The sequence below is a fragment of the Eubalaena glacialis genome, chromosome 18, assembly GCF_028564815.1.
Source record: "Eubalaena glacialis isolate mEubGla1 chromosome 18, mEubGla1.1.hap2.+ XY, whole genome shotgun sequence".
Taxonomy (NCBI): Eukaryota; Metazoa; Chordata; class Mammalia; order Artiodactyla; family Balaenidae; genus Eubalaena; species Eubalaena glacialis.
In genome coordinates this window covers 37,333,288-37,360,371 of record NC_083733.1, presented here as the reverse complement: position 1 = coordinate 37,360,371, position 27,084 = coordinate 37,333,288, and the positions used below count along the sequence as shown (strand labels likewise).

The following is a 27,084-nucleotide window of genomic DNA, read 5'->3' as shown; positions in this document are numbered from 1 at the left end:
AGAAAAAAATCAATTTAAGACAAAATTTACAGTTTATATTATTAATTCCCCAATCAATAAAATATCAATTGCCAATTTACTAAATGAACTGCAAATATGCAATGTTAGTGCTGAAAATCTGAAATATATATTTTTAAGTCACTCTTTTTCAAAGTATTTAAAATATTGCATCCCTGGTGTCAAACCTGCAAACCAGCATTTTATTTCTCTAGTTTTCTTACTTCCACTCCCAACCCTACCCCTTAATCCTGTAAAAGCCATCCAGCTTTTTTTCTTTTTTTCAGCAGGGGGGGATGGGGGGTGGTTAATACACTATATCCCAAACACAAAACACTGACAATACTCCTTGGTAAACAAGGAAATCCCAGAACAGTCCAAGCCTGCAGCTTTGCTCCCAAAGTGTGCCACAGGCTAAATGATAAAGAAAAAAAAAAAACAATCAATGGCCCTTATTGATGCAGTCAGAATGCTCCTGGGAGTTCATAACTGTTTGAGAATTTGCTGATGTAATCCTGAAGAAAGTTTCAACACATTTTGCAGACAAATATCAGAGAATAAGTCTTTGATTAATAATTTTTCTATTTATTTCTGCCAAGGCGACTGAAAACACGAAAGCCTTTTCATCAGAGAGGTTAGCATAGATGTCAATTTCCTTTTCCTGTTTCTCTGTTAAAAGAAAAAGGGACAGCTTTTAATATAAAGACAGTAGATGCAGTAATTTTTTTTAATTTAAAGTTTTCAAGTATTCCTTTAAATGACAATAAATATAATACATAATACTACAACATACACTAAATGTTATAAAGTATTATGCTACTGAACTGAAATTTTAAAATTACACAAAGGAGTTACTAAAATGCCATGAACTCAATTCTAAGACTAAATGGAGACTGTATATATTTCTATACACACAGTCTAATATCAATATCATTTCTGTAAGAATCTCAAATATTTCTTTCTCCTCACTAGCATGAGCTGTTTCAATCAAAATGAATTTCCTCACCCTAAATATGGTCCCTTCTGAACATCAATGGTGCCTTTATGAATATATTAAGTTCTTCACCTTAGCTCTGCTATGGAAAATATGAATAACCAACATTTATTTCTACTTTTCCCCACCTGATTACAAATGTAATCCAAGTCCATGGTAGAAACTTTGAAAAATACAGAAAAATAAAAAAGAAAAATCACCTATTATCTCATGAGCCAGCTAAAATCACGATTAACATCTTCTGTGTATATTCTCCCAAATGATTTTTTCAGGCTCTACTATGATTCCACTTTTGTCTCGTTTTTTGTTTTGTACTGACTTTTTAATCAAAGTTAAACATGAATATAGTTTAGAGTCAAATTATTTTTACAAAACGTGTTACAAAAAAAACAGAAGTCCTTCCCCCCCCCCACACACACATTTCCTACTCTTCAAATAAAACTACTTTTCCAGGTATTCCTTTTAGTTTTTACCTAAGTAACATATTTATCTGATGCAACATCTTGGATTTTTGGTTTTAGGCATTATTAATTGACTTTCCACCATGAAATACTAGGATTTATTGTTTTCTGTCTCTTGCCCCCACCATACTCTTCTTATCACATCTTCCCATTATAGTTATATTACCATTTTGATGAGATCAATATTGTGTTTACATTATTCACTGTGTAAATGATTTCACTTTTCCTGTACACTGTTTTCACTGAAGAGATTCTCTTTTTTCATTTGCTTAGTTTTCATTACTAATTGAACCCAAACTCTCTCCTAGTTGGATAAATCTTTCAGAATGTTTACACATATCAATCTTATCTTCTTGAAGAAATTCTATGCTCCAATGTGAAATGGTTGCTTTCTAGGCCTATTGCACAATTATCATCTGCAGATCTCTCGTCAACATCATGCTGGAGATTCTCCTCATCTCTCTCTTGAGTTGGACCCCGTGTCGTAGGTCCAGGATACGTTCTTGGTTTACTTCTTCATTGATGCCACATATCTTGCAGTAGCCTCCTGAGAAAGGGAGTATGGGTAGCAAATTTTTTGAGACCCTGAATATCAGAAAGTGTCTTTAGTCTTTCTTCACACTAGTTAATAGCATGATTGAGTAAAGACTTGAATATTTCCTCTTAGTATTTTAAAGGCAAAATACTGTCTTCCAACTACTGGTGTCACTGTTAAGAAAACCCTATACCACTTTTTACAGTTATTTTTTAAGTTATTGCTAAATTTATTACAGTTAAATATACAGATCATAAGTGTACAACTGGATGACCCATACCACAATCGAGATACAGAAAATCCCTCATGCTCCTCTCCAGTCAATCCCTCCCCACCGCACCAGCAACCATTGTTCTACCACCATAGATTTATTTTGCCTGTTCTTGAACTTCATATAAGTGGCATGGTATAGTACGTACTGTTTTGTGTCTAGCTTCTTTCATTCAACATGTTTTTGAAATTCACTGATGTTGCTCATACATGAGTAGTTTGTTCCTTGCTGGGTAGTATTCCACTGTACCACTTTGATTATTTTCTCTGAACACCTGAAGGACCTTCCCTTTAACCAGAGAGATATGATTTATGATGATATGCTTTGGCATAATATCTAGTTTTAACCATCCATTGGTCTAGGAATTTGGTGAGGCATTTCAATATGGAAACTCAATGTCCTTCCTGTTTGGGAAAACTACTTGAATTATTTCACTGATGACTTCCCATCTACTTCATCTTCTATGTTCTTCTTCTGCAACATCAATTATTTACAGATGTTGACCTCGAACTGGTCCTCTAAATTTCTTATGTTTCTTATTCATTTTTTCATCTCTTTTCCTATTGCTATACATTCTGGTACATTTCTTCAATTTTGTCTATAAGCCTTCTGTTAAAGTTTTACATTTCTGCAAATCATATAGACATATACATACATATATATATATTTTGAGATTCTCATTTTAAAGTTCATTTTCCAGGTACTTTTTTGACATCTGCAATTCCTTTTAAACATCATCTTGTTCTTCTTTCATGACTACTATATCTTCTCTTACAAAGAATATTAATGGTAGTTTTAATTTTTTTCTTCTCCCTGCAAAAACTTATCATATCCAAGTTATTTTTTTATTCCTTTGTGAAAGCCTGACTGGAGAACTCAGTATTTACCATCTCCAATTTTCACCTAATCTTCCTCATCTTAATTTGGTACTCCTGCCCTCAATGATGCCTGGTGTTTCCTAGACCAGAGACTCTGTTTTCCCTTTCAAAGGATAAACTTGCAGGGAAGGGAGGTCAGGGTAAAGAGCCCTAGCAGGCTATTAAAACACAGACTTCAAATATTCTTGTTTCTAGCCTCACCGTCACCTCTACACTTCCAGACATAACTGAAGTAAAAATTCCTGACCTTAGGCAGACGTGAAACAAAAATCAATTTCTTTCTCAGCTTTCCTCAAAGGAGTTTACAATTTGGGTTTCTTGGGTCTGCTAAAGAAGTTACCACTTTCCAGAATTTTGCTGCTTCTCCCACTCCTTGTCCTTGTGGGACTTGGCCCTTTAAAAAAAAATCCCTTTCATCCCTGTCATTTTACTAGGATTTGGGGAGGGTGCAGAGCTAGATGTGTTTATTCAATCCACCATCTTTAACGTGAAGTCTACATTAACTCTCTGTTCATTAATAACATATTCAGAATTGCCCAATATATTTCAATCAGTCAAAATGTCACTCTTACTTTACTAATATCCAGAATAATCATACCCCCCACATATAAAATAAAGACTTATTTTAAACCATCCAAAACTGTTAAGTTTAATGGTTGGCTTTTATGATAATGTTGTTATCTAGATGTCTAAAAAGATTTCCTTTTCATTCCTTCTTCTTCCTATTTTTTTCAAAACATAGAAAACAGTAAAGCCGATTAAAAATGTGCTTTTAGACACACTGTCAGGTTTTCCTTATTAGAATAAAGGTAAAGCTTGCTTCAAATTCTTCAAGTGCCCTATGAGCTGGGAATCAATAAATACTGAATTTAAGTAGCTACTTAAAACACTAAGAAGCATATCAAAGAAGTCTATTCTAAAATATATAGACATTTCAAAAGTTCATATTTTCTATCAGTATTATATTTAGAAAACATGGTCTGCCTTAAGGGTTTGTAAAATACAGCCTGCAAAATTGGTAAAATACAACTGGCAAAATCTGGCCTCCCACCTGTTTTTACAAAGTCTTACTGGAACACAGCCATGCCCATTCATTTACGTATTCTCTATGGCTGCTTTCCAGACACAATGACAGAGCAGACTAGCTATGACAGAGACCGTATAGCCCACGAAGCCTAAAATATTTATTATCTGGCTCTTTACAGAAAAAGTTTGCTGACTGCCCTTGCCTCTGGCCTACATTAAAAGATTCTATTTTATTATACAAAAATTCCTTTGAGGTTCTCCCTGTTTGTATTACAAGTATATCTTACTCTAGAAATAGCTTTCTTAAAACTTTTCTATAATAAACTAAAAATACCTGAAAACAATTTATAGCCAAATAAACGCTTTTTTCAAGTTAACATGAAATAAAAGATCCAAACCTGCATATATAGAGTCCTACCACAACTACAGAGCCTTCGTTCCCCCAAATAAAATACTGTCATTATCTATTCTCTCATCTCCTCTGACCAGAAGCATTCCTCTTCCATTCTTTGGGTTATATTCCCTTTACTTCAACTGTAAAGAATGTTCTGTTTTCTGGGCCAAGCAGTATTTCCCGCTTTTCTTTTTTCTCCGTTTACTTTTTTTAAAATTTATTTATTTTATTTTTTGGCTGCATTGGGTCTTCGTTGCTGTGCTCGCACTTTCTCTAATTGTGGCGAGTGGGTGCTACTCTTCGTTGCGGTGCGCGGGCTTCTCATTGCGGTGGCTTCTCTTGTTGTAGAGCACGGGCTCTAGGTGCACAGGCTTCAGTAGTTGTGGCACGCGGGGCTCAGTAGATGCAGCTCACGGGCTCTAGAGCGCAGGCTCAGTAGTTGTGGCACACGGGCTTTGTTGTTCCGTGGCATGTGGGATCTTCCCAGACCAGGGCTCGAACCTGTGTCCCCTGCACTGGCAGGCGGATTCTTAACCACTGTGCCACCAGGGAAGCCCCTCTGTTGACTTTTCTTTACCTAGTTTTCATTCTGAAACAGTCTTTAGCATATATTTTCTGATCATCCCATTGTTAAAGAAGCACCCTCAAGTTGAGAAAACAACTCAAACTCTCTGGAAGATCAGCATAATAGAAGGAAAGAGAAAAAGCAGTAAAATTACCCAAAGAAATTAAGGAGTATAGAAGCACAGTCTTCACAGAATACAGTCAAAGACATTATAAACCTTAGTCCTTTAGCCATACAATATTAAAAAATCTTTAACTTTGATAAAAGCTACACCAGTGAAGTTATTTTCCCTAACAGTAGTACTTTTATTCAAATAGAAGCACACAAAGCAGAGAGAAACGGTGAACAGGTAAAAAATTCTCAATGTCTAAAATACATTTATATTTGAATACCTAAGACTGAATACCTGAAAAAGCAAAGCATAACTCACAAACAACATAAGAGGTTATAAACACATTTCACTGAAGAAATTATTTTAATAGAGGTTTTTGCGGTGTCTAACAACATTGTTATTTATTTTTAATTGAAGTATAGTTGATTTACTTGAGAGAGATTTTTAAAGAATTATAAAAAGCAACTATCTCTTTTTTTCATTTAATTACTGGCTTGAAAGTCCCACTTTTTAAAAGATATTCATGGGCATATGGAGTGCATTATACTATTCTTTTTACTTTTGTGTCATCTTTTAAATTTTCCACAATAAAAGGTTTTTTAAAAGATGTATAAATCAAAGAAAACGAGAAGTTTTAGTTGATGGTTACAAACAAGTTATTGGTAGACACACTACTTATCAGAAGAAAAGAGAAAATCTATAAGGAGAATATGAATATGTTTTAGACCAAGAAGAATTCACCTTACTATCCAAAAGCTGCTTCAGAATAGGGAACAGAATAGGAGTAATTTAAAAATTCATACTGAAGAACACTTGATAGTAAATTTTTAAAACTCACAGTATAATAGTTTGAAATAAGTCTTAACAGAATTCAGATTTATCTTTAAAAAAGTATAACTATTTTAACAGACTTATCCAGGATGCCATACACAAATTATCTCTGAACTTTACTATCATCAGTTTATAGCAAGGTGAATTTTACCTAATTTAAGCCTTTAATTTTCCAATAAGAATTAAATTTATATGACTTTTTAAAAACAAGCATCTACCTGTAGGGAAATGTTTTTCCAAACTAAAATATGAGTTGGAATTTTAAGTCCAGGAGTTCAATGCCTACCAAACACTTTCTTCACTACTATCTAATTTAGATGTTAGAAAACTTTAATACCTGAAAAAAAAAACAACAACTGCTTGGATTTACTCATACCTCTTTCTTCCTCATGTTTTTTGGCAGATGCACTTTTAGGTCTTCCTCTTCCTCGTCTGATATGATCTGAATGGCTGTTACTTCGAGACCTCTTTCTGTTTTCTAAATCCTTATTTACTGTAGAATTTATCTTCTCTCGCCTAACTCTCTCTGTTCGCCTCCTCTTGGCCTCATGCTTGTTTTCTGTATGGATGAATAAAAGTGATATATTTTATCAAGAACTGTTTGCCCATGTTCTCATTGCTTTCTTCTTTTTTTTCTAAATAGCACTAGAGTTTGCTGCCTGGCATATTTTATAAAACTACAACCATAACATCTATATGTCCCTCACACCCATAAAGGAAAAAAAGAAATTCAAAAGAATTCAGATCCACACTAACACATGAGGTAGTAGGAATCTTATAACAGAAGACAAGTTTCTTTATTTGATACTTTTAATTTCAGCCCCTACAAGTTCACACAATTCCACAGCAACCTTTTTCCTTCTCTCTGTATCCAAGTTAAAAATGGTGAAGTATTACAAAAGGAAAATAAATATTCCATTCCTTTTTTCCCCCTACCCAAATTACAGATTGAAATATGTCAAATACACAGAAGCAAAACTGACCTTAGCCATAATATTTATATTAAAGTTCCCAGTAAAAACCAAACAGAAAGTATCTAGGGAAAACATAAAAACACTAGGGAAGTAAGCAGTTATCACTTTATCCACAGATGAGGTCATTTCTGACATTCTAAGAGCATGTTTATCCCAAATAAATAGCAATAGGGGAACTTTACTCAACATGGTGATTTAATTAATGCAAGGAGCCACCCCTCTCACTCCAAACAGATCAAAAGGTTGGATAAGACAAACAACAATTTTTTTTAATTGCTTTAATACGTACCTGAATTCAAAACAAAGAAAGAAAATTCCCCAAATGCCTAAAACCATGGTGGTAAAGGGGCAAAACATATAAGAAAATTCATATCCCAAGAACTAAAGAGAACAATTGAAAAGGCTATATAGGGCTTCCCTGGTGGCACAGTGGTTAAGAAGCTGCCTGCCAATGCAGGGGACATGGGTTTGAGCCCTGCTCTGGGACGATCCCACATGCCATGGAGCAACTAAGCCCGTGCACCACAACTACTGAGCCTGCACTCTAGAGCCCACAAGCCACAACTACTGAGCCCACCTACCACAACTGTTGAAGCCCACGCACCTAGAGCCCGTGCTCCACAAGAGACGCCACTGCAATGAGAAGCCTGCGCACTGCAACTAAGAGTAGCTCCCACTGGCCACAACTAGAGAAAGACCGCGCGCAGCAGCAAAGACTCAATGCAGCCAAAAATAAATAAATAGAGTAAATAAATTAAAAATAAAATGAAATAAAAGGCTATATAAATTAAGTACACTTAATAGGCTACTATAAAATAAAATAAATTTAAGTAAAATATTAATAGTTATTTCCAAATACCATATCCTTGGAGAATTAGTTAATTCCAGGTCTCAGATTAACATATACCAGATAATGCAAGAATATTTAGTTATTCCAGACTGTAAGAAAGTTATCTAAGATCACCAGCATCTTGTTAAAGCACTCAAGGGCTAACTTGAAGAGGCTCCTGCTGATCATTATAATTTGAGCATCAATAAAAATAATAACTATAATAGACTGAAACACCTAAAGAACCAACTCACTATTTTGAAAAGTGAAATAAAGGAAAAGAATAAAGCATTTACCCTGCTTTTTCTATTCAAACTGTACCACTCACTGGGTAACGAAAGGGTAGATGAAGAGCAATTTCTCATTTTAGAATCACTGTGGCTAAAAAACGGAAGAAGGAATAAGAGTATCACCATTTTCAACTTGAAATGAACTAAATGTAAACATCAACAGCTGCTAACATCACAAAAACAGAGATAAGTAGACTTTGTGCCTCCTTATAGAATACCTACCTAAGTAGTCTTGCAAAAAAAAAAAAAAAAAAAAATCAAATCTCATCAAGCCCTTGGATCCAAATTACAATTTATAAGAAAAAGAGAAATCATTCAAAGAATGTGTTAACATACACCATGGAGACACAAACAGTATATCCAAATGGACAAGTGATAGTTTAACATATAATTTGCAAGGAATAAAAGAGAAAATAATAGGTAAAGAGAGAGCCAAAAAAGATATCAGTCATATGCAATGTGTGGACCTTATTTGGAATCTGTTTTTAAAAACCATTTATGAGAAACCTGAAAATTTCAACACCAGTTGGATATTTGATATTACGGAATTATTGTTAATTTTTTATTGTGCTTAAGTTTTTAAAGGTCTATCTTTTATTTTTATTTTTTTAATTTTTAATTTTATTTCTTTTTGGTTGCGCCGCATGGCATATGGGATCCTAGTTCCCTGACCAGGGATCAAACCCATGCCCCCTGCATTGGAGGCATGGAGTCTTAACCACTGGACCGCCAGGGAAGTCCCAAGGTCTGTCTTTTAGAAACATGTAATGAAATACTTATAATTGAAATTATATGAAATTTGCTTTAAAATAATATACAAGAGAAGGAGTGGATGTGGATGGGACAGGGTATGCTTAGAATTTCTCAAAAAAAAAAAAGTTGAAAGAAATAGTAACAGGTAAAGCTTTTTACAGTATGCCTTTTAGAGTTTAACACTGAATTTAAGTTTGTTCCTTCAGCTACCCACCCATCTCTGCAAACTTCTTCATAGCCAACTTCTCAAAAAAGAAGTATCTGTACTTTCTGCCTTCAGTTTCTCACCTCCCATTCACCCATCAATTCATTCCAGTATAGCTCCCAACTCAATGAAAATGATCATCAAGAAGGACAAAAACCTCTGTCAGCAAATCTAATAGACACCTCTCTTTAATCATCTTAATACCATCTCTCAAAAATTCAACAGAGGACTACTCTTTTCCTTGAAATTAATGTTTTACTTGATTTTCAGATTCTGCAAATTTCCCATCTCACCAGCCATTCCTCTTTATCGCCTCTGCTGTCTTCTCCTCCCTGCAGGTTCTTTTCCATCTCTAATATTAAAGTCTTAGGACTCTGCCCTGAGCCCAGATAAACCATGGACCCAAAACATTAAAAACTATTGTTATAATGGTTCCAAAATTTATACTTTCAGCTCTGACTTCTTCCCAAAGCTCTAGACTGCCTACCTGACAGCTTCACTTGTATGACTCACAAGCATTTCAGATGTGCCAAAAAATAACTCTTGATTTTCCTTCCAACCTTCATTATACCAGTAAATAGCACCAACCAGTTACAAAAGCCAAATAACTTGTAGTCATTTGTGACTCAGCTTGTTTCTTCTATCATCACAGAAGTCCATAGGTACTCCGTGCAAAATACATCCACAATTTCTTCATTTCTCCCACTTCTATGGGCAACATCCAAACCGAACACATTCCCTAAATAGCTGCCAAAATTATCTTAAAAAAAAAAAAGACTGTATAAATAAGCTTCCTTTCTAAAACCTTTCATTAGCTTTTCACTTGATTTAAAAGAAAGTCAAATTTCCTGACCAAAGACTATAAGTCCCCCTGTAAGACCTGACATTTGCCTCTCACCCATCTAATCTCATACCACTAGCCAGTTTGTTCAGTACTCTCCAGACATGCCTTCCTTTTAATAAAACAAGTTCCTTCCTCCCCTTGAGTCTCTGCATTTGCCAATCCTTCTGCCTAGAGCTTTCTTCCCAAGGCTCTTCATGAGACAGGCTTTATTTATTTCCTTCAGATATCAATTTATAGGTCACCCCTGAGTCTCCCAGCCCAAGTTACTTTCTATAATCTTCTACTACTACTACTATAGTCCTTCTATAATTTTCTTCTACTACTACTTCTACTTCTACTTCTACTACTACTACTACATTTATTTATATGCTCAATATGTCTCCCCCATCAAAATATAAGTTCTATGAAAGTTGGGATGCTTTTGTTTGTCTCATTCACAGAACCTAGAACATTACCTACACATGTTAAGTGGTGCTGAATAAATAAAATCAGACTGAACACATGATTTATTTCATTATCTTCTCAAAAATCCTACTGAAATGAGAACAAACATGGGTAAAAAGGTAAAGGGAAAAAGGAAAATAAATCTGCAGTGCTTGAAACAGGAAAGGGTGCTACTAACGAACTGAAATTACAGAATTTCAGCAAACTGGCAAGCTGACAGATTCTAAGTAACCAGAATAGAAGAAACTAAAATTCAAAATAAGAATAAGAGATATCGCCTATAGAAGGGATCGCTGTTCTTCCCAAAGATACAGGACAAAAAGTACAGTAAGGAACAGCAGGCCACAGGGTGATCATCAGAATAACTAGAACTACTGCAGAACAGTTGGGCCTATGTATACAAAGTAACACATAAAGACGTAAAGCTCTTGGGAACCAAGCGATGTTCAAGGGGACTTTGAACCTCCACAACATAGAAAGAAGAAACAAACAAAAAAGGCAGTTCCTCATAAAAATGAAATACTATAAAGGATTTCACATTCTATCCCAGAATGAAGCCTTCCTTATTTTGGCAATCATGGATTTCAACAGCATCCCCCAGCTCACCTAATTTACATCTAAAAGCCTGCCAATAAGTTTCTTCCAATTGTACACTAAAGAGATGTCAAAATAGACTTTCAAAACAGTGTAGGATATTCATGCAAGTTATCTACACTGATAAACCAAGACCTTCATTTATAAATATCAACAGGCAATTAAGGATTACCAGCTATTTGAAGAAAATGAAAAGTGTGAGAGAGAGAGAAGGAGCAAGATAAAACATGCGGAACAGGGAGTTCCCTAGTGGCCTAGTGGTTAGGATTCTGGGCTTTCATTGCCGTGGCCTGGGTTAAATCCCTGGTCAAGGCCAAAAACAAAACAAAAACAAAAACATGAGGAACAAAGGTAGTTCAGGAAAACAAAAAAATCTTCAAACATTTCAAAGCATACCTTCAGAGAGTATTACATCATTAAGATTTTTTTGCAGAAATAGAAAACTCCATCCTAAAATCATATGGAATCTCAATGGACCCCAAATAGCCAAAACAATCTTGGAAAAGAACAGAGAATCACACTTCTTGATTTCAAAACTTTTCTAACAAAACTACAGTAATCAAAAAAATGTAGTACTGCCTTACCAGAGACATACAGACCAATAGAATAAAATAGCCCAGAAATAAATCCTCGAATATATGGTCAAATGATTTTCAATAACAGTAGCCATGAAAAAACAGTACTTTCAACAAGTGGTAGCTGCGAAAACTGGATATCCACAGGCAAAAAAATGAAACTGGACCCTTATCTTATACCATATACAACAGCGGTCCCCAACCTTTTTGGTACTAGGGACTGGTTTCCTGGAAGCCAATATTCCCCCCCCCCCGAGGGGGGAGAAGGGGCGGGGCAGGGGGGATGGTTCAGGAGGTAATGCGAGCGATGGAGAGCGGCAGAAGAAGCTTTGCTCGCTCGCGCGCCACTCACCTCCTACTTTGCGGTCCGGTTCCTAACAGGCCGCGGACTGGTAGCGGTCCGCGGCCCGGGGATTGGGGACCCCGATATACAAGAATTAACTCAAAATGGATTGAAGATCAAATATAACAACTAAAACTATAAAATGCTTAGGAAAAAAATGGGAAAAACTTCAAGACAGTGGATTTGTCAATGATTTCTTGGACATGACACCAAAAGTACTGGCAACAAAAGAAAAAATAGACAACTTGGATTTCATCAAAATTAAAAACTTCTGTATGTCAAAGGACACTATCAACAGAGTAGAAAGGCAACTCATGGAATGGAAGAAAATATTTGCAAAAATATATCAGATAAGGGATTAACATCCAGAATAAAAAGAACTTCCACAATTCAACAACAACAAAAAATGGACAAAGAACTTGAACAGACATTTCTCCAAAGATAGACAAATGGCCAATAAACACATGAAAAGATGTTCGACATCACTACTCATTAGGGAAATGCAAATTAAAATCACAACAAGACACCACTTCATACCCATTAGAATGGCTATTATGAAAAGCACATAAAATAACAAGTGTTGATGAGGATGTAGAGAAATTGGAATCATTGTGCATTGCTGGTGGTAATGAAAAATAGTGCAAACAACATGGCCACTCCTCAGGAAATTAAACAGAATTACTATCTGACTCAGCATTTCCCCTTCTGGGTATATATTCAAAAGAAATGAAAGCAGGGAACTGAACAGATATTTGTACACCCATGTTCACAGCAGCATTTTTCACAATAGCCAAAAGGTGAAAGCAACTCAAGTGTCCATCAATGCATGAACAAAATGTAGTAAGTACATACAATCGAATATTATTCAGGAAGGAAATTCTGACACGTCACAGCGTGGATGAAGGCATTATACTAAGTGAAACCAGACACAAAAGGACAAATATTGCATGACTACACTTATAGAAGGTAACTACAGTAGTCAAATTCAAGTTCACAGGCACAGAAAGAATAGTAGTGGCCTGGGGCGTGATGGGGGCGGGGAGTAGGAGGAAAATGGGGAGTTATTGTTTTATGTGTATGGAGTTTCAGTTTGGGAAGATGAAAAGAGTTCTGGAAATGGACAGTGGTGATGATTAAGCACATGATATGAATGTACTTAATGCCACTAAACCGTACAACTTAAAATGATTAAAATACTAAATTTTGGGACTTCCCTGGTGGCGCAGTGGTTAAGAATCCACCTGCCAATGCAGGCGATGCGGGTTTGAGCCCTGGTCTGTGCACTGAGACACACCTAGAGCCTGTGCTCTGCAACAAGGGAAGCCACTGCAATGAGGAGCCCACGCACCGCAATGAAGAGTAGCCCCCGCTCACCACAACTAGAGAAAGCCCATGCACAGCTACGAAGACCCAACACAGCCAAATAAATAAATAAATAAAATTAATTTAAAAAAAAAAAAGAAAAAGTAGGGGACTTCCCTGGTGGCCCAGTGGTTAAGACTTCACCTTCCAAAGCAGGGGGTGCAGGTTCGATCCCTGGTCAGGGAGCTAAGATCCCACATGCCTCGTGGCCAAAAAACCAAAATACAAAACAGAAGCAATACTGTAACAAATTCAAGACTTTAAAAATGGTCCACATCAAAATATCTTTTAAAAAAATGAAAAAAAAAGAAAAGAAAAAGTAGGATTATCCTTATAGTACAATGGAAAGAAATTTTAGCATGACAGCTGTGCAGCAGACCTAAAATCAGTCTTGATTAGAAGAAATCAGAGGATTCTATGAAAAATGTCTTTTAAAGACAAATATAGATATCATTATATAAACTATATGATTAAGAACTTTAAAAAAAGGCACAGAGATGAAGGTATGTATTTTTTCATCAAAAGGCAAAATAAAAACTATGTTCCATATATGACTGTACAGCAATTTTAAGTGATTAGCATGTAAGGAACAATGTTTTCTGAAATAACAAAACCAAATCTTCACTGTCAAGTAATTCAGAGTTGAGGATCACTTACTACTGATTAATGTTCAATCATTTTGGGTTTCTAAAAGGTACTGGTGATAATCATTTCTCCATTTTTCTTCCTTAACTACAAAAGTGAGTATGTCATTTATAGACTTTGCTTATTTATCAGCCTGTCCCTGTTAGAGAATAATTTTAAAATTAGGTTTAATATTTTTATCCCATTTTCCTTCCCCCAATAAAAAATGGAATTTATTTAATTTTGCTATTTATTTGACTAAGCTTAACCCAAAGCGTATACTCACTGAGAAATTAACAGTTAAATACTAATAAGCTATTCAAAATTCTTACCGTTTTAAATCTTTTTCTTACCTTTAGAGGAAGTCTTTTATAAACTAGTATCTCAGTTAGATTTTCAGTTTACTTTTTCTTTACAGTTTTTATAATTAAAAAATTTTAAGGTATATCCATTGTTATTAAATACAAAATAGCACCCTTGATGTCACTAAACCACCCAGAACAGCCATTTGGAAAACCAAATTTAAAGATTTGGAACAAACTGAGTTTGTTCTCACCAAAAACTGCTTCTGTCAGTATTTGGTGACTGACCAAATATCTGAATAGATTACTACTACAGTACTGAAGGTTTAGGCCACAGTACAGATACTTTCAATTTTAGGAAATACAGTATTTCCTTTAATTTCTTTTTTTAAAAATTTCTTCAAATTGACAGATGAAGACTCAACCTCAAGGCTACTTTTTAAACTCTCAGTCAACCATTCAATTTAGAAATGAAATCCTACATGAACAACATAGTCAATTTTAAAAAATTTATCTCCATTTAATATTGACCCCCTAAAAAGGATAAAAGAAACAATACTACATTCCTAACGCATTTAGAAAGGTATCAAAGAATAATTAATTGCCTTGAGGTTCTATGCACTTGTACAAAACACTGAGCATTAATACAGCTTTATTTGTAACACTCATCTTTTCCTCTCACCGAAATTAATATATTTTTACAATTTAAAATTAATTTCCATAATAGATTTTATTTATCTATATTTTCAGCTAGCAAAGTTCTATATTGTTCTAGCGTTCCACCTCCCTATTTTCATGTATGTTATGAAGATATAAAGATGATTAGTATATTTGCAAAATGTGAGTTTTCAACATTTCAAATCTAGATAAATCTATGACTTAACAGATTATTTTCCTCCTGCATGTCACACAAAGTTACAATAATTAAATAAGAGGTTTCAACCCACTGAAATTTCAAATAATCTTTTATAGCTTTGATTTTAAGATAAGTGCAATCTGAGCTTTAAAGATGTTTCTTTTTTGTTTTAAATGTTTAATTATGCAAATAAAAGTCTTCCTTGGGGACTTCCCTGGTGGTGCAGTGGTTAAGAATCCGCCTGCCAATGCAGGGGACACGGGTTTGAGCCCTGGTCCGGGAAGATCCCACGTGCCATGGAGCAACTAAGCCCATGCGCCACAACTACTGAGCCTGCACTCTAGGGCCTGCATGCTGCAACTACTGAGCCTGCATGCCACAACTACTGAGCCTACATGCCACAACTACTGAAGCCCGCGCGCCTAGAGCCCATGTTCTGCAACGAGAAGCCACCGCAATGAGAAGTCCGCGCACTGCAACGAAGAGTAGCTCCTGCTCGCTGCAACTAGACAAAGGCCGTGTGCAGCAACGAAGACCCAATGCAGCCAGAAAAAATTTTAAAAAAGAAATTTAATTGTAAAAATTAGTATTTATTGAGTACCTATAACATACCAAGCTTTCTTTATGTTAGACATTTTCATATGCACTTCATCTACACTTCAATCCTCTAAGGTTGGTACTATAAATCTACATAAACACAAGTAAACAGCAGCTGCCCCTGGAGGTTAATTAACCTGTTAGAGAGTGACCAAACTGGAATCTGAATCTGAAGCCAGATCTTCCATATAATATATAACAACATATAGTACATGTCTGTACTATACCAAACTGATTTCCAGGCTTTGAGTACTCTTAATCCTTCTTAAAACCCTTTCCTCCTTTGGTTCTACAGCACAGTCTATCCCTGATATTTCTCTGTCCTTTCTATTCTTTGTTTCTCTTGCTGGTTCTTCTTCCTCCTCCCTAGGGTTTCTAGGCTTCAATGTTTCATCTTCACTTCAAGGTCGCAAGTCTACTCTTATTAAACAACAGAACCTTAGGGAACTCCAAACGTAAAATAATAATGAACTGCTTCTCACTCATCACACTGACTTACGTAACACCACTCTCTGTTGGCTGTTCTCCTGCGGCTGACATTTCTTCTCAGTTGACATGACCTCCCTCCCCACTTCTACCCTCTAAGTTCAGTCCCTGAACCTGCTTCCTCTTCCTACCTTACAGACTCTATAGAACTAGCTCATCCATTTCCATGATATCAACAACCATGATGATTCAAAACCTTTCTCTCCGGCTGAGGCTATTCCCTGAGCTTCAGACTGTATGTCCAACTGGGGAAAAAAAAAAAATCCACACGGATGATATTTCACAACTATATCCAAACATAGTTTCTTCATCTTTCCCTCAAAACTTGTCTTCCCTTTTATCTTCCCTTTCTAACCAGTAATCCCAGTCAGAAATCTGGGAGTCATTCTAAAGTCTTCCCTCTCCTTCAAATGATTCTAAATTCTTAACACTTGTAGCATCTGTCCCTTTTCTCTGTCCTCATTTACATTTCTTCCTTACCTCATTTCTCACCTGAATTGTTGGTACATAGAAGGGTCTCAAAAATATTTGTTGAGTGAAAAACTAATAAACACAGTTGTCCCACTAATAGCATGGACCATGTCTTATTCATTTTGGAGCCTCGGAACTGAGTTGACATGCCACCCCAGCAAATCTACTGAATGAATCATTCCAAGGTTCCCACACCCAAATCACACTCTTAGGAAACAAGAACCAGGAAATGATTTTTAACAGTTCTCTGGATGACTCCTATACAACCAATCCAGCAACAGCCTTTAAGAACTAATGAATTAATAGTAAGTCCATTACCATGTTGAAAGGGAGCAAACTCAGAGGCAGAAATGGAATTAAAACTGCTTTCCTCCCATCTCTCCACAGACCAAACTCCAGGTATGTCTAACAGCTTGCTTTATCAAGAATGTAATGAGATTCTTCCAAACAGTCTGTAAGTCTGTTTATTGATAAACAGACCTCTCACAGACATAAATATAAGTAGTTCTTGAATCACCTCCTACTATAACCATTCTTTGCCTAACTCGGCATCCTCACTCAGTTAACATACTGCAAAAGCTCACTTCCACCTTGTAACCCCACAAACTATTCTCTAGACAGAAGTCAGAATGATCTTTCTAAAAGGCAAATCAGAGCATGCCACCCTCCCCTCACCTCATCGCACATCCCAGGGATAGTTTCTCCTCACACCGTAAGAACAAAAACCAAAATCTTACTCTAGTTTACAAAGCCTTAAATAAATAATCCGGCCCCTGCTTATCCCTCTGGCCTCATATCGAACACTCTCCTGGTTTTACTGTCTACACTGCAACCACGCTGGCCTTTTTGTTCCTAGAATATACCAAACTTTTAACAACCTTAAAATTTTTGCATTTGCTATTTCATCTGTCAAGAATGGTCTTCTTCCTGATCTTATCATGGCTACTACCCCCCTGTTCCTATTCAGCCTCAGCCTAAAATGTCACCTCTCAGAGAAGCTTCCAACCACTCAATCAAAAGTAGCCTTCCAGTCACACACCTCAGCACTCTATTTTAATTTCTTACAAGGCGTTTATTCACAAGTTGATATTCTCCCTGTTTATCTGTTCTCTATTTCCTGCCCACAAGAATGCATTAAGCTCCATGACAGCAGTGAACCCGCCTTGATAGTAAATTCATTCATTACTTTAGGCCCAAGGCTTAGAACAGTGCCTAGCATACAGTAGGTGCTCATATATACACTTGCAATCAATCTACTCTTATTTGGGGATCATGAACATACAAAGTTCTGACTTTATCAAAGAACAAATAACAAAATTTCATTTTTTAATAAATATATCTGCTGAACAAATCCAATTTGTCTATATTAATGGGAAGGTAAAATTCAAACAAAAAATTTTTTAGATATTCTGTATCAAGGAATTACAAAAAATAACCAATGTATCTAAAAATTATATTCACACCAAAATCAGGTTTTTTTTCAGTCACCAGTTTAAAAAAAAAAAAAACCTACTTTAAAGTTGTTACACACTGTACCAGCACTATGAGAGGAAAAACCAAAATGTCCATCAAGCAGTAAACAGATAAACAAATTGTGGCATATCCACACAAAGAATACTATTAAGCAATAAAAAGGAATGAATTCTTATTGATATACACAACAATATGGCCGAATCTTAAATTATGCTCAGTGAAAGAAGTCAGGCAATAAAGATTACATACTGTATGATTGCACTTATATAATGTAAAGTTCTAAAATAGTGACAGAAAGCAGATTGGTGGTTATCTGGGGGAGTGGGAAACAAGATGGAAAGATTACAAAGGGGAACTAGAAAGCTTATGGGAATGATGGACATGTTCATTATCTTGACTGTGGCGACTGATTGCTGTAAACACATGACAAAACTTATCAAACATACACTTTAAATATGTACAATTTATTGGAAGTCAATTATACCTTTAGTAAACATTTTAAATTTTTTTTTAAAAATCAGATTAGGTCACTCCCTTGCTTAAAACCCTTCAATGGCTCTCCATCCTCCAAAAATAAAAAATAGAAAACTTGTTACAAGCTTTATCAGCATTACAAGGGAGTTAACATTTAAACAGAATGAACGGCATACTAATGTCATAAGCTGATTTCCAATAGCTAATAAAAACCAAACACATACTTCAATAGACTTTAATTGTTAACTTCAACAAAAATTGAATAGTAAATTCACAAAAATTAATTTTAAATTTCTACATCAAAAAGCTAAAAATGTGGTAAACTCTTACAATTACCTGTAGAAGATGGTGATTTTTCTGGGTGTTTTGCATTTAAAAGTTTTCTGCTAATAAATATGTAACCACAGGGACATGATTTACATGCAACAGGAACCTGTAGACAAAAAAAAGAAGCAATTTATTATTACTATTTTTCTGTTCTTAAACTTCTCAGTGTTTATGTACTCTCCTAAACTGAATGATAAATTACTTGAAGTAGGAATCATGGATTTATTTAAACCCCACCTCCTGACAACAAATTATGAGATGGGTATTGTGTCCTCTAAATCTTCACATTCTACTAACGCACTACAATAACCATGAATGTAGCAAATGCATGATAGACATGTGCTGATGTGAGTGAACAACAGAAAACCACAATAGGGTCAGAGCCAAGGAAAATATATGGGAAAAAAGGTAGCATTTCCTAAAATATTAGTTTGAAAGCAGTTTATATAGAATAAATTGGAAAAGGAGGCATGATTGGGAAATCATTAAAGTAATCCCAGCATAACATTATGAGGGCCCCACTGGAATAGTGAGAATGGAAATGGAGAGAAGGTAGATCTACAAGACATTTCAAAAGGGTAAAGAACTGAAAACAACCCAGGTTCCAACATGAGCGGGTAAGATGCCGATTACTACCAATAGAAAAAAAAAAAATTTTAAACAACCAGTTTGAGGGGCAAAAGTGTTGTACAAACAAAAGAGAATGCGGGACAAAGCAGGAGTTAAGATCTAGTATCTTACAGTCTCAGCTCCAGGAAGGACGTCGGATAAAACACAAGCTCTTCAGGCTTCTGTTTCTAAATCTGTAAACTATTTTTACAAGTGTCTCCTTTCTCCATTTCAAGTCTGTCAATATTTTTCTAAAGCCAAATGTTAGGGACTTCCCTGGTGGCGCAGTGGTTAAGAATCCGCCTGCCAATGCAGGGGACATGGGTTTGAGCCCTGGTCTGGGAAGATCTCACATGCCGTGGAGCAACTAAGCCCATGCGCCACAACTACTGAGCTTGTGCTCTAGAGCCCGCAAGCCACAACTACTGAGCCCGTGTGCCACAACTACTGAAGCCTGAGCGCCTAAAGCCCGCGCTCTGCAACAAGAGAAGCCACCGCAATGAGAAGCTCGCGCACCGCAATGAAGAGTAGCCCCTGCTCACCGCAGCTAGAGAAAGCCCGCGTGCAGCAACGAAGACACAACACAGCCAAAAATAAATAATAAATAAATAAATAAATTTATAACGCCAAATGTTATTGAAAATCATTGAAAAAAAGCTTTAGCCTTCCCTCCACAATTGTTTCACTAATATTAATCTTAATGATCCTTGGACTCAGGGCACATTCACTGAAAACCAGAAATTAATCTCAACAAAAAGTACTCACAGAATAGTAATTACAATTCTCTTTGTAAGATAAGTTCTATTTGCCCACTGTTCTGCTTATGTAAAAGTTTAATCACTACTATAAAGCTTTCATCCATTTATGTAGAGAATGCCTCATGTTCTAGAATATAAGTATGTGATCTAAATAAGCTAAATCAGAATTTTGGCAGAATTTCTTTTCTTTGCATAAAAATACTGAACAAAGAATTCTAGTTTGTCTTTATGAAAAATAACAATGAATCTATAAAAATAATCGAACTCCAGGTATGTCTGTTTGCTTTATCAAGAATGTAATGAGATTCTTCCAAACCATGACAGAAAATGTAATGTTACATTTCTTAATAGTGTAAAATCTGCCTAAAATAGGTATGTTTTGTCATTTTAAAAATTTCACATCTTCAGAGAAACCAAGCTCAAAGGTACTGACTCATTTCCTTTATATTTAAACACATCATTAACGGCATCCACGGCAGTATAAATTGTTTTAAGTTAATGCTACCCAAAAAAACACAGAACGTGATGTTCTTATTCAACATACCCTTTGCTACTCAACAACCATTTTCTTTCAGCTATTGAAACTCAACAAATTGAAATTTAATTGTCTTATACACAAAAAAATTATATCAACCCATGTACAGAATTAACAGAGTGCTACAGTTAGATGAGAAATGTACATTCGGCTTTGGGATGACTAATTCAATTGACAGGCTGATTTACATCCCTTAATGAAAGTGTCTTATGCTCAAGGAACATTCATGCGCCTGAGCTAAGTCACCCTAAGGTCCTTTTGAAAATGTAAAGTTCCTTCCCCTCACACCAACCCTGAAAAAAACCCAACTAACCACCACCACAATACAGATCCTGTAAAAAGAATTATTAAATGAGGTAGACAACTTCAGTTATATTAATCTCTTTAAATTATTGTATAATTTGGATTTTAAACAAACACCTAAACTTCCATGAAATTTCAGTTGTAATGCCAAAGACAACAGTAATGAAAGTTCTAATGCTATACTTTCAGGATTTTCAAATGCAAGAAAAAAAATTTGAAGTGTTGTTTACTGATGGCTTGTGAATCAATTTATTCCTTGAAAAATAGGTATTGAGATTGTAGGCATGTTTTACAAGTAAGACAGGCTTAAAAAACAACTGCAAAAAACAAAATCCTGACCCTATATTGTTTCACTGACTTTAAAAAGCTCAAAAATAACCACATTACAGAGAATCCATCTATACTCTTTATTGTTAAGAGCATCAAAGTTACGTACAGCAGACATATTTGCTAAATGTCACATAAAATTTCCTAACATTTTTTCCTAAAAGGGGGAAAAAGCTGATGTAATAAAGAAAAAAAAAAAAAAAGCAAAAACAGAAACATACACCAGAGATCCCAGAAAAATAAGAATCCTGACTACTACTACACTCAAAATGGCTCAGTAACTTGAGTTAGTGGATGTGAAACCCGTTGAAAATGAAAAGTATTGTGGTTTAGATGTTTCAGAACTATATTTTCAAATGGGGGAATGTAAAAGGGGATGTAATAAAGCAACTGAAAATCTAGGTCTTTCTTGTTTGCTGATCTCTGTACCTGTTTTTAAACTTACACACACATATACAGAACTTATATAAATCTACTCAACTGAGGCAATCTCAAACTTTAAAGATTTTATATTTATGTTTATAAACTATATCTAAATTCTAATTTAATATTCATCAGCAACTTAGAATAACAGCAGTATTCTAAAGCTTTTTTTAAAAATGGCTTTCTGGATTATAATTTTTTTCTCATTTATAAGAAACCTGTACTTTCAAATAACTAGAAAACTAAAATTAATCTATTATTTTCTTCAATTGAGTTACTTTTAGTAAAAGATAAATCGCTTTTAAGAATCACCAAAAGTTTGAATTAGTCACCACGTATGTTATCTTCTCTTAAGTATTTAGAATAAAGAACACTACAAACCAACATTTTAAATTATGCTGTTGTAGCCTGTTATGGAATGAATTGTGTCCCCACCCCCCAAAAACACCCCAGCAACAAATTCATATGTTGAAGCCCCAACCCCCCAACGTGATAGTATTATCTGGAGATGAGATAATTAGGTTTAGATGAGGTCATGAGGGTGGAGTCCTCACGATGGCATTAGTGTCCTTGGAAGAGACACCAGAAAGCTCTCTTTTCTGCCAGGATCTTGGGACTTCCAGCCTCCAGAACTGTGACAAAATAAATTACTGTTGTTTGAGCCACCCAATCTATGGTATTTTGTTATGGCAGCTGGAGTGGAGGTTGTGTGTGTAACAACAAAACAGAATGTGATATTTCCACATAAAATGCTGATCACGTTTTGTTGAATAGTTACAGGGACTCCTACAAGTTTACTATCCTTTCCTCTTTTTTTAACGAGGATATTAAAAACAGGTTATTTTCCCCAAAAGGTTACTGTATGCCAAATACAACAAGGTCAGGATTTGCAATAACTGATGCCCTACAGAAACTGGAATGCATAATGCATACCATGTAAACCTTATACTTCTGCACAATTAAACGGAACAAATGGAAATGATTTAAATATTGAAATAATCTTCGACAAGGAGACTTAGATAGAAAAGTCCAACTTTTTCAGAATTTAACAAATTTAGTTTAATGGTAAGAATGGAAATTTAGGACTTCTCTGGTGGCGCAGTGGTTAAGAATCCGCCTGCCAATTCAGGGGACACAGGTTCGAGCCCTAGTCCGCGAAGATCCCACATGCCGCGGAGCAACTAAGCCCGCGCACCACAACTACTGAGCGTGCGCTCTAGAGCTCGCGAGCCACAACTACTGAAGCCCGCGCGCCACAACTACTGAAGCCCTCGCGCCTAGAGCCCGTGCTCCACAACAAGAGAAGCCACCGCAATAAGAAGCCCGTGCACAGCAACGACGAGTAGCCCCCGCTGGTCGCAACTAGGGAAAGCCCAAGAGCAGCAACAAAGACCCAACGCAAACAAAAATTAAAAAAAAAAAAAAGAAAGGAAATTTAACTCTGTTTTCGAAAACATGGCTAAATTGTTTTTAGAATGCATACTCAATAAACTCATACAATCAATAAACCGTAATTCTCCTTGCACAGTCTTCCTCTGATCAGCATATCTATCATTGCCCATAAAAGATACTAAATAAAACATGTAACATTTTCTGTTAAAAGATCTGATCAACCTTTAAGCTTGCTCCTTAAAGTATGCACTAAAATCAGCTTATTAAAAAAGTCTTCAGCCATTTCAAATTACTCCTGATTTAAAAAAGAAAAAAAAAAGGAAAGAAAGAAAAAGGGAGAAGAGGTAATCATTTTGAAAAAATTCTCTCAGTGGAAAAGAAATAAACACACCCAGATCTGCATGTTGGCGTGAAATAGGGCCCTTACTAATGCTTTTAACTGACAGAGTCTTAACTCATTAGATTATAAGGTTTAGAGGAACTTGTATTATTCTAGTAAAAAATGAGGCATCCTTAAACTAAAACGGTAAGATGAGATTTTTTTAAATTACAGCTATGACACCATTAATTCTGTGTAGAAAGCAGTCATTTAAAATTCATAAAACCACATATATATTTTTTAGAAGATCTGGAAGCAGAAAATGCCAAATTTTTAACAGTGGATACCGCGGCGGGTAGGGGGAAGTGAGGAGCGCTCAGAAAGAAAGGGCTTCAATGAGGGCGTTATTCAATAATGCTCCATTTAAAACAATGTACAGAAAGGATTCACGATTATTTACGTCAAAAATATAATAATTATATTTAAGAGAAAAAATCTCCATATTTCGCCAAAACTTAAAACTATTACACTGCGGGCCTGTCTGTCACATTTAAGCATCCGCCCAGGTCACGGGGGGACAGTTTTGGGGGTCCACCGTACACATCTGAAAAGGGAACAAAGCAACCCTGCCTGGCAGAAGGCGGATTTCGGAGCCAGGAGCCCGGACTCGGAGTCGGCACATCGGGCATTCTCTTCGGGGCAGGAGGGGGCTGAGGGACCGAACTCGTCCACTTGGGCTGCTGCCCCACACTCCTGCCGCTGTCACCGGAGCCGGACAGGCGATTCGCGGAGGGTCCGGACAGGGCGCCCCGTCAGCTCACGATAAACCCACGCCCCCTCTCACGCGGCTGGCCACAGGGCAAGATACTCGCCCGTCTGACCGCCGCCAGGTGGGCACCGGCCGGGCCGCGGCCCCGGGCGCTTCCCCGGCAACCCCTCGGCTCTACCCGGCCGGTTCCGGGCTCCCATCGTGGCCAGAGCTCGAGGGCCGGCCCACACGCTCAGCCGCTGGGACCCCGGCGAGGCGGCCTCTCCACAGCCAACGGCCGCCGGTAACGGACGCCCGCCCGCGCGCACCCGCCCCACCGGCCCTTGTGCGCGGTGCCCAGCCCCCGGCGCCCACCTGTTGGTCGCACTCGGGGCATGATTTGGTGGCCATCTTCACTTTCTTGGCTCGAGTTGCAGACATGCTCCTCTCTGGCGGCAGCGGCGGTGGCGGCGGTGGCGGCGGCGGCGGTGGCGGTGGCGGTGGCGGCGGCGGCGGCGGCGGCGGCGGCAGCGGCGGCAGCGGCGGCGGCTGCGGCGGCCTGGGCTCCGCCCCTCGTACTTCAGCAACCCAGCCTCCGCCCGTTGGTCCCCGCTGGCCAGAGTGAGGCTCTGAAGAGTGCGCGCGCGCGCGTGCGCGAGTTCGCGCGGAGCCTGCGTGCCGAGGGGGCGGGGCGCGGCGTGCGCCGGCTCCGAGGGACCGCGGAACACGCCCCCACCCACACCGCTCCTGTCCTCTAGGGCGTACCGATTCTCACGAGAGGAGACCGACTGGATCGTCCGGCGGAACGATGGACACGCCCTCTCTGGGCCAGACGAACGGCGTGGAGGCGTGGTGTGGCCGGGACTCGGCAGTAACGGGCGTCGGGCTCGACCAACGAATGCACAGACAGGGCGGGTCGTGGTGCTGAGCCCGCCCCCTCCCCCAGAGGAAGGAGAACTTGAGAGTGAAAAAGGCGGTGGGGGGTAAAGCGCTTGGCACAGATCCTACCGTTTGATAAACTTCAGTAAATGTTAGCGAGTCTAATCATTGAGGAATTGTAATAGACATCTGATGAATCTGCTATATGCCAGCCCTGGACTCGGTTCTGCGAGGCATAAAATTCGTTAAGTCAAATATGTATTGAGGGCCAATTCTGCCAGACTAATGTGAATACTAGGAGGTGCCTGCCCTCAAACACGTAGTCTAGAAGTGTAGACGGCCCAACATTCGAATGTTGTTGGAAAGAATAAGTCGGCTGACTAGAGTGTTATATCAAAATTTAAAATTCACCTCGACTTTGATCTTGCAATCCCATACCTAAGAGTTTGGAAAGATATTCTCCATGTGCTCAAATGGATTTGTGCAAAAATGTTGCACTTCGCAGCACTGCTTGTCAAAGCAAAATCAGAAACAGCCCATGTGTCCATCAACAAATTGCTTGAGCAAATTAAGTTATGCATACAACGAAATGTCATTGCAGTTCTTCAAAAGAATGATAGTTCTGTATGTAAAGTGATATGATCTCCAAAATAGTATTAACTGAAAAAACAGTACACCTTGTTTAAGACTGTGCAAAAATAATATGAAAATATATTTATTTATGCTTGCATATACATTAAGAAACTGGAAATAGGAACTGGAGGGCAGGAAGAGGAGGGAGACATATTCCATATCCTATTGTATTTGAATTTTCTACTAGGTTAACCTAATATGACCCCCCACCCCCACAAAAGGGAAAAGGATTTGTACACAGCTAATGAGGTCACCTGACCCACTGTTGAGGGTGTTGGTGGTCCTAGAAGGCTTTCTAGAAGAGTTATCTCCAAAACTGAATCCCTAAGTCAGTCAGGTGGAGTTGCCCAATCAAAGGTGAGAACTCACCAGGCAGATGAGACAGTGTAAGCAAAGGCAGAGACGTCAGCAGTTTAGCAGTTGCGAGCACACCAAGTGCAAGGCAAAGGGTTAAAGCTGGAGATGTGGGTCATATCCAGCTATGCAGGCAGGGTCTTTGCTACCATGGGAAGGAGTTTGGACTTCATACTGAGTTCAATGGGGCAGTAAGTGTTTTAAGTTGGGGAGTAACAGGATTATATTTGAAGTTGATAATGATTGGGCCAGAAAAATACCTCAGGTTTTAGACCTGAGGCATGGGGAGAGGATGGACAATAAAGAGAGGGGCGGAATTTTAAAAATATGAAGGCCAGGGCTTCCCTGGTGGCGCAGTGGTTGAGAGTCTGCCTGCCAATGCAGGGGACACGGGTTCAAGCCCTGGTCTGGGAAGATCCCACGTGCCGCGGAGCAACGAGGCCCGTGAGCCACAACTACTGAGCCTGCGCGTCCAGAGCCTGTGCTCCGCAACGAAAGGCCGCGACAGTGAGAGGCCCGCGCACCGCGATGAAGAGTGGCCCCCCGCTTGCCGGAACTAGAGAAAGCCCTCGCACAGGAACGAAGACCCAGCACAGCCAAAAATAAAAAAACAAATTTAAAAAATATATATATATATGAAGGCCATAATATTAGCAAAACTTAAGGAGCTATTTTGCTGGGGGAGAGTGGTGGTCATGCACATTTTCAGGATGACTCTGAAGTTTCTAATGCAAAGAAATAGAGGAATAGAAGTAGCAGAGGAAGATAGTACCTCAGTTTTCCCTGGAGAATGGTGTAGGGCATGAATCGGGAACCCAGGCCCTGCAATCCTGGCCCTGAGGAGTTTTCTGAAAATTTCATTTGACTGGGTCCTTTTTATGGAAATCTCCCCAAAAGGGCACTTGGCTGGTGTGGGT

The 27,084-nt window shown here is 37.8% G+C and overlaps 1 protein-coding gene across 1 annotated transcript; it reads right to left on the bottom strand.

Moving 5' to 3' along the window:
* On the bottom strand, nt 1-24,802 carry C18H16orf87 (chromosome 18 C16orf87 homolog). Its single transcript, XM_061173559.1, has 4 exons — nt 24,677-24,802; nt 18,897-18,993; nt 6,441-6,623; nt 1-666 (listed from the first exon to the last, which is right to left on the bottom strand). The coding sequence occupies exons 1-4, from the start codon at nt 24,740-24,742 to the stop codon at nt 548-550; spliced, it is 465 nt and encodes a 154-aa protein (XP_061029542.1). The 5' UTR covers nt 24,743-24,802; the 3' UTR covers nt 1-547.
* Nucleotides 24,803-27,084: the final 2,282 nt, after the last annotated feature.

Excerpts from the sequence above, each read along its gene's own strand:
- C18H16orf87 (XM_061173559.1), bottom strand. The coding sequence starts at position 24,742 with ATGTCTGCAACTCGAGCCAAGAAAGTGAAGATGGCCACCAAATCATGC. Across the intron at positions 18,994-24,676 it reads GCCCCGAGTGCGACCAACAG|GTTCCTGTTGCATGTAAATC; the intron begins GTGGGCGCCGGG and ends TTTTGTCTACAG. Across the intron at positions 667-6,440 it reads AAAACATGAGGAAGAAAGAG|AGAAACAGGAAAAGGAAATT; the intron begins GTATGAGTAAAT and ends TTCTTTTAACAG.